At 52.8% G+C, this 8,672-nt stretch overlaps 1 protein-coding gene across 1 annotated transcript in view; it reads right to left on the reverse strand.

Annotated features, from left to right (window-relative positions):
- Positions 1-6,027, reverse strand: part of LOC144773376 (cell adhesion molecule CEACAM5-like) — a 248,210-nt gene extending 242,183 nt beyond the window's left edge. Inside the window, exons 1-2 of the mRNA XM_078658346.1 lie at positions 6,006-6,027; positions 4,729-5,046 (exon numbers count right to left, since the gene is read on the reverse strand). Coding sequence (XP_078514472.1) covers positions 4,729-5,046; positions 6,006-6,027 — 340 coding nt within the window. The remainder of the gene's footprint in view (positions 1-4,728; positions 5,047-6,005) is intronic.
- Between the last annotated feature and the right edge of the window lie 2,645 nt (positions 6,028-8,672).

Genomic DNA, 8,672 nt, shown 5'->3' on the forward strand with positions numbered 1-8,672 from the left:
TGTTTTCATGGATTTGTTCTCTCTTTCAGAAACGCACGGGTTTCATTTTATAATGGTCAAACCACGCCTAGCAGTCCGGCCTGTCAGGGCTTGGAGCAGGACAATCAGATCAAGTACACAGGCACCACTCTGACAAGGACAGGTGGGAACGGAAGCAGGAATAGCCAGGGTGTGCTCCGGGCTAGGAGCCTGAAGGCTGTTCCTGGTTAATTGCTCTTGGGGGGCAAGGTGGCAACTTGGTTCAGACTTCTTGTAGGGGAGAGTAGAAGCAGTGTTAAGTGTAGCGGTTGTGCAAGTACCATGACCCTTACACTTCAGCCCAGTGGTGCTCAATTACCTTATTCAACTACTGGCCTCAACCCATAGATGACAGGAGGGATAACCACACGGGTAGATTGTCAGAAGACTGGTATGGTAATCATTAGGGGGGGTGCCCAGGGGGCTTTTCCGGTAGTTATCTGAAGGTCAGGACTTGCGACACACTATGGGGTTTGCACACAGCAGGGGAGAGGGCATGTCCAGGTGGTCAGGGGCAACGGTATTGTCAAGCCTGGACTTCCGTGAGAGCGACTGTCTGGCCCACGCTGAGACATTCACATAAGTTGCATCACAGCATCACCAGTTTCTTACACTCTTACACTCAGGCCCATTGACAGGATGGTGATGCGGGATCAATTGCACAGAATTTTGGGCCTGACTTAGCCACACATACCACCGCCAGTCTGACCCCACTAGGACCTTCTAGTCTGGCTCCGCTCCGGGACTGGCTGATACAATAAAGACTCCAACTTGTCTAATTCCTCTGGAAACAGGTTGGTGCGTTTATGGCCATGTAGGCGATTGTTTTGACTCATTTTACTTGAAGGGTCAGGATGTGGGTAGGCAATATTTAACAGTAAAAAATTTCAAAAACTGGGGTTGACACGCAGTGGAGGGCCCTTGGCTAAATCCACTTGTAAGCTTTCACCTAGACAGTTTATTTGTTATTCAGGTGCTAAAGTAGGGTTTCCTGTTGCAGTTTTCACACGCCAGGAAGTACGAGTGATGAAGTAACAGTTCTCCTAGTTGCACAACGTGCATATACAGTTGTATACGGTGCTTATTAAAAAGCTTCATAGGGTCCAACAAGTGCCAGGCAAAAGGGGACGAATAGAACATGTGATAAACACGAAGAGATACTCTACACAGTACAGACGTTGCCTAAGCAAAACTCCAACTGGCCTTATACTCATGTCTGAGTAGCTAGCGGCCAGACAGTGGGCTGTCCAACTAATGGAATGGGTTAAGTGTTGCAAGCATGCACCAAGGGATGGACCCTCGAGATCATCCTAGACAGACAAAAAGTCTCGTCCTATAGCCAGGCTTTGGCAGAAGCGGACATCTATTTTATTTTATAGGTTTGGGTGCAATATGTGGAGGGGAGCATGGGGGCAGAGCTTAATTTGGCAAATATGATTGAAGAAAGATTGTTGGGCGTTCCCACTGCTCAAAAACGGGCAAGTATTCGTTGTGGGTTTTCCCTCTTGTTCCACGGCAAATATGCGAGGACACCCGTGCTTAGGGCACAAACCCCATAGCAAGAGAGTCACCAAAGGGGGGGGATTGGCCTCTGACAGGCCTACCAGGACAGGGGTAGCCCACTGGAAGCTGCTGGATGTAAGTAGGGAACTCGGAGGTGGGGGGCTCTGTCAGCGACGGTAGCCTCCTCCAGAGCTGTGGCGGAGTTACAGGGCGATCTGGAGGCAGACGGGTACAGTAAGGGTACCTCTGCGGCAGACTAGTACAGTAAGGGTACCTCTGCCTGGCACAGTAGGGGTGCCAGAGCCAAAGACCTGGAGCCGCAGGGAGGTTCCGGGAAAACCGCGACAGCACCCCGTTAGTCCTTCGGGCGCTTGGGGGCCTGACCAACCGGGGCTGTGCCATACCACGCTCCGCCCTAAAAAGGGCGGGAGTATAAGACATGATCACGTGATCCGGAAGGGGATCTACAAAGGTGCTGCACTGTCCGGGCGTCGACTCACCGTGTCAGCTGGCTCATTAGGTGGACGAGGCAGCGAGGGGCTGCCTGCCCTGGATCGCCCGTAGGATAACCCACAAAACTGCATACTTTTGTTACATGTAAATAAACCTGCAGCAGTTCTTTTCCCATAAGCAATGTGCCCGGTGTAATCATTATTTGGGCAAGTGCAAAATGTTGTGGGGGGAGCGGATGACGGTGTTGGCACTATGCAGCTGCCAGCGTCCCCCACAGTGGGACATCAGCAGGGAAGCCCTCTAGTGCCTACTAGTCGGAGTCCCCCCTGTCCCCTAGGAGGAGGAGGCTCTCGGCAGCCTCACCAGCCCCTCCCCATGGGTGGTTGCACCAGTGATGTGCTTTCAGGGGAGGGGACGCTTGGGGGCGGGCCGGGGTACTTAGGCCCCTGCCTCCTCCAGGTCGACCTCTTTTCCGGTCGTACTGCTGCCTGCCTGCTTCGCTGTTTGTCCCCTCACCCTGTCGCCGTTTCGGAGGTGTCCCCGGGATCTTGCGCTTTTGCTGTGAGTACTGTGCCCCCCTTCCCCGAAGTTAGGCGGCTGTGCCCGGCCCCGCCGTGGCTGCGTCCATCATGGGGGAAGAGCAGCTCCCGGGGACAAAGGGAGTAGGCAGCCCTCTAGTGCCTGCCTCGCTGCACCCACCCTATCCTCGTACCCAGCAGCTGGGCAGGCGGCGGGCAATTTGGATGTTCTAGTGTTTTCTTTTGTGTTGCAGGCGGAGTTACAGGGCGATCTGGAGGCAGACGGGTACAGTAAGGGTACCTCTGCGGCAGACTAGTACAGTAAGGGTACCTCTGCCTGGCACAGTAGGGGTGCCAGAGCCAAAGACCTGGAGCCCCAGGGAGGTTTCGGGAAACCGCGACGGCGCCCCGATAGTCCTTCGGGCGCTTGGGGGCCTGACCAACCGGGGGTGTGCCATACCACGCTCCGCCCTGAAAAGGGTGGGAGTGTAAGACATGATCACGTGATCCGGAAGGGGATCTACAAAGGTGCTGCACTGTCCGGGCGTCGACCCACTGTGCCGGCTGGCTCATTAGGCGGGCGGGGCAGCGAGGGGCTGCCTGCCCTGGATCGCCCGTAAGATAACCCACAAAACTGCATACTTTTGTTGTATGTAAATAAACCTGCAGCAGTTCTTTTCCCATAAGGAATGTGTCCGATGCACTATGCCCAGTGATGGGGACTGGCGCTCGAAAACCTTTAGCAAAACTCTGAGAAGGTTTATGATTGACATGTCCTAGAGTGTGGCTGCAGAAGGGGGAAAGAATTCTTGCAGCAGGAACTTAGCACTTTATTGCTCGGCATGCCTTCGAAGCACTTTCCGACCCAGCATGTGGCACTTAAATCGAACAGGGTGCTCCCCGACAACGTGCATGATAAGATAGCGCTTGACATCCTGGCTCTGGTATGTGGGGTGCTTTCACGCCTACGTTTACAAGGAGCCCTGCACCAGGGGATGAGGCTTCACCGTACAGCCTGCTACTACATGCCTACGTCACTGCACAGCTTTTTAGAATGTGACAATGTGCACCCTGCAAACACACGCATGTCCTTAAACACCTTGGGCCTCATTTATGAAAAGTGACGCATCGCTGCGTGAAAACAGCGATGCGTCACTTTTCACTGCGCCCTCCCTGCGACATGATTGATGCGTCATATTTATAATATGACGCATCATGTCGCAAGGAGTTACAGATACGTCAGTATTTCTGACGTATCTGTAGGCGCAAAAGTGACGCATTGCTGGAATGTGTCACAAAAGTGACGCAACTCCAGCAATGCGTCCTTGCACATGGGGAAAGCCCCATGTGAAAGGGCCTGCGTCAGTCTTACGCCTGCTGTGAGGCAGGCGCAAGATTTTGACGCAACAGCGTCCTAAAAGTGACGCAGTGAAATCTCATGGATTTCACTGCGTCACTATTACGAGGCTTTTTGCGAGGGAACGCCCCCCTCTGCATACATTATACCTGACACAGGTATAATGTAGCGCAGGGGTTTACAAAGTGACGCATCTGCTTAGATGCGTCACTTTGTAAATAGTGCGCATCAGGAGGCATGTTTTACGCCGCCGATGCGTCACAAAAAGTGACGCATCGGAAGCGCAAAACTCACGCAAGGCCTCATAAATGAGCCCCCTTGGCCCGGCACGTGGCACCGATCGGGCATTAGGGCTCGGTTCGCCTTATTTCTAAGCAAGTGTACAGCGCTCTGCATGACCACGCGGCAACCAATGTACATGTGATAAGGTTATAAGGTTAATTATTGTGGTTTTTAATTTTTGGTTGCATATTTTTATATACATGTAACGCGTGCACTGTATGAACCCCTTATGTCAGCAGTTTCATACCAGTACCTCTGGGTCTGTGTGTTACTTGGCCGCATTGTATATTGGCGCGAGCCATTTTTAAAATGCTTTTTTCTAATGACGAGTTTATTCTGCCACACGGGCCCGCCAAGCCTCCCTACCTGTCCAAGCAGGTGAGAGACCTGATTGGGGAGTGGGGGAGGCGGGAGGGGGAGTTACAGGCTACTGAAGACAATGTAGAGCATCCTGAGATCACGCGACCTGCTGCAGCGCACGTGGTGTGATCACCAGATCCGCACCAGATCCGCACCAGTGACGATCAGCGGTCACTCCTCCCGCGTGAGCTGCAGAATATTAGAATCACAAATGCAAGTAACAGATCCGCGCCTCACCCTGAACCTGCAGCCGGAAGCACCGAGAGAAAGTGGTTCCGTTTCTTAACGTCACCAGCACGCTGTAGTCTCCCGTGTCCTCCGGGGTTACTTCAGACAGCTCCAGGCTCCCGTTAGGAAACATCTGGCAGTTGGGCCGGCATCTCCGAACCTCGACTCCATCTTTGATCTTAGCCAGACGCCTGGACCCATTCTTTTTCCACTCAAAGCCACAATTCCCCGGGCAGAGGGCCACCTCTGCGTCACTGAGCTGGAGCAGGGCGGGGCCCCCGGGGGCCACATACACCCTGGCACATCTGTCTCCTCCAGCAGACAGACCTGTGGGAAGGAATGAGAGAGAGAGAGAGAGAGAGAGAGGGGGGGCAGGTGAGTCACTGTGGACAATATGGAGGTGCTCTGGTGTCCCTGGCTGGGGAGGGACATACAAGAGGGTGCATTCACCACACACACACATACCATACATACACACACGCGCGCACATACACACACATGAACGTGTGATAATCATCGCAAAAGTAACAATGCAACTGTGCATATCGCACCATGCGATAGTAGCATGACAATGCAGCAAATGACTGGGCAAAAGTCACTGTGACTAACACAAAATGCAAAACACGAACGCCCAAAAAGTTGCGATGCCCCAAATCGCAATACCAAAATCAGCGACAACCAGTGACAGGCTTGTGGGTTTTGGCTTGTCCTTTGCACTCGGTCTGGGTGCTTGCACCCAGACCGAGTGCAGATGACAAGCCAAAAACCACAAGCCCCACAGAGGACCAGCCAGGAACCACGTGTTCGGGGAAGGTCAAAGAGAAGAGAAAGAGGGGATTCAGTCGGCAGGAAGACTGGATCATCGTCACAGAGGTGATAGAACACTACCAACAACTGTTTGTCACCTCCACTGCGGCACTAGCAACCCAAATGAAAATATGGCAGATCATCGTCAACAATGTCAATGTAGTCGGAGTGTCGAGGATGTCAATGGAGGAGGTCAAGAGGCGCTGGCATGAAGTGCACAGCCAAACCAAACAGAAACTCACCACCAACAGGAAGGCAGCAACCGCAACTGGAGGTGGGAGTCCTGCGCCACAGGAGGAGCTGGAGTAAATGGTGGCCACAGTTATCACTGTGGAGATGGTGCAAGGTGTTGGGTGTCCGGACACTGCTCAACATGATCTGACCCAACAGCAACAGGGTGAGTAACCACCAGGGACTGGGTGGACAGGAGGAGATAGGCACAATAGCACACATGTACAATCATGTGTAGCACACCGTACATGCACAATGACAGTGGAACATGTTCCTCATCCCCTTGGCACACTGCAGCACACATAGAAACACCAAGTAGGGCCCCATCCACCATGTGCACATATGGGCCCCCTCCAAATCACCAATGACACAAACTATCCATGCAGATGTGCTAAATACAGAAAAGCAGCAGCTGCGTGAGCCACACTGACCATGCAAGTGACACTGCAAGACCGATAGCATGGCTGCAGTCAAAATACATGACTTGGTGCACGATACGACAATGAGGTGGCCCAGTGTGTATCACATCCATAAAGGAGCAGCTCACACTCTGACACATCCACGCGCACCTTCAACCCATGCTGTTCAATACACGCAGCAGACATACAATGCACAAGAGTACAAAATCTGTGCAAGAGTACAATTGACCCAAGTCGCAAACATCCCAGCCCCTGAAGAGCACACAATTCAAAGGCCCACCACCTCAAAGGGGCAAGGGTCCAAGTAATTAGAGCTGCAGGGTCGACTCCCCCACAATGCAGCACACACACATAGCAACCACAGAACATCACCAATGACGACAATGTGGGACAAAGTGCAACACTTACACCACAGGACAGAGGAAACAACAGGTTCCACTTGTGCATAGTAACTGGCCACTCACATCTGCCATTGCCTGACAATGTACTGGTACTACCACACATCCGTCATGTACCCGGAAAACCCATTGTCTGCCATAAAGTAGCCAGCTCCACCAAAACAGTCGCTGTTAGAAATGAGATCTCTGGTTGGCTAGACTTGCGCCAAGGCCAAGCAGAGACCACCACTCTAGTCAGGGCTTGGGAGTTACACACCAAAGATAACCCCTGCTCATCCCCTTGGTAGCTTGGCATGAGCAGTCAGGCTTATCCCGGAGGCAATGTGTAAAGTAGTGTTTGCGCAACACACACACACACCAGCAACACACTAGGCACACTACAAAAGGAACTCCACACAAGGTTATTTCAAAAATAACCTTTGTATTCTCAAAATGCATTAGAATAGTAAACATAATATACACGGTGCCACCTGGCACTGGGTCATATCTACAAAGGAATTGTTAGAAATGGGATCCCTGGCTGGCCAGGGCTTGCGCCAAAGTCAGTCAGAGACCACCATTCCCACGTCAGGGCAAGGGAGTTACACGCCAAGATAAACCCTGCTCACCCCCTTGGTAACGAGGCACGAGCAGAAAGGCTAAACTTGGAGGCAATGTGAGTTAAGTGTTTGCGCACGCACCCCCAGCAACAACACCCAAGGCCCACCACAAAGGAAACTCCACACAAGGTTATGTATAAAAATAGCCTTTGTATTCCACCAAAACACATTAGATAAAAACACACACTTTACAATGTGCCAATAGGCACGGGCAGAATTTACAGGGGATAGGTACAAGACAGGGCCAGATGGACCACTGTCAGAAATCCGCACTTTTAGAACTTAGCACTAGGTAGAATTAGCACTTAGCACATATAATAACAATCACTGTAGCACAAAATAGAACATAACCAGTAACTACTGGTAACAGGTAAGTACCACCTACGCAAACCTAACCACCTTAGGAACAGGTCACGCAGGGAACCAAGACCTCACTAGCACCACCTGTACTAGCAACACCAACCACCTAAGTATCACAATACCTGTAGGGGTATAAGCACATTACACATGATGCATTACAACACATTCAGAGGTGTAGGGAAGGAAAACACATGATGTATAACATACATTTAGCGGTGTAAGAACAAGGCACATGACGCATCAAAACACATTCAGAGATGCAGGGAAGAAAACAATTGCGCAAAACTCACATAAGTCACCACCTGTGACTGTCCAAAGGCCATCTGGCCTTGTGGGGGCTAGGACGCCCTGTGTCCCAAAGTCAGGGGTGCCTAAACGTGGCAGCTGCCCACGAAGTGCTGGGCAGCTGTAGAACAATGATGGGGGCCACGTGGGACCTCGCAGGCTCTGAACAACTGAAATGCCCCCCTGAGCCTCGTGGGCTCTTCAAAATAACTGTGGCGCCTGGAGCCTCTCGGGGCTCGAAGAACACATGGCGCGCCGTGAACCTCTCTGGGCTCGACAACAAGGATGCTGGGACTGAGCCTCGCAGGCTCTGACTAACAAATGCCAATGGTGGAGCCTCTCCGGGCTCGAGAACAATGTGGCAATTACCCCCGACGTTGGAGTCCCGCTCGGGGGACTCGATATCACATAAACTGCCCCCAAGAGCCCCGCAGGCTCTAAGAACAAATGCGGGCATCATTGGAGTCACTCCTCGGGGGACTCGAGAACAGAAATGCCCCTGGAGCCCTCTCAGGGCTCTACACACAATCTGGGCCCTGAGCCTCTCAGGGCTCGCAACCAATGCCCCACTCATGGGAGCGGCCCTCTGGCAACCGGGGCTGCTCTGAAAAGAAAGAAGAAACTGCCCCCGCACTCACCGGGACCTTGCTGGTGCTGCGGGGGGCGGGAAACAGTGGCGGTCTCTTCCGTCAGGCAGTGCGGGGCTCCTTTTCAACACCGGAGCCCCGCCTGCACTCTCAGCCGTTCTCCTTCCGCGGCGGGGGCGTCCTGGGAGGCGGGGTGGGCTCCCGGCCTCCCTGGAGATCATCAAAACCTCCGGGGCTCTCCCTACACTCTGGAGCCCCGGGGGACCG

This window comes from Lissotriton helveticus, chromosome 8, assembly GCF_964261635.1.
Source record: "Lissotriton helveticus chromosome 8, aLisHel1.1, whole genome shotgun sequence".
Taxonomy (NCBI): Eukaryota; Metazoa; Chordata; class Amphibia; order Caudata; family Salamandridae; genus Lissotriton; species Lissotriton helveticus.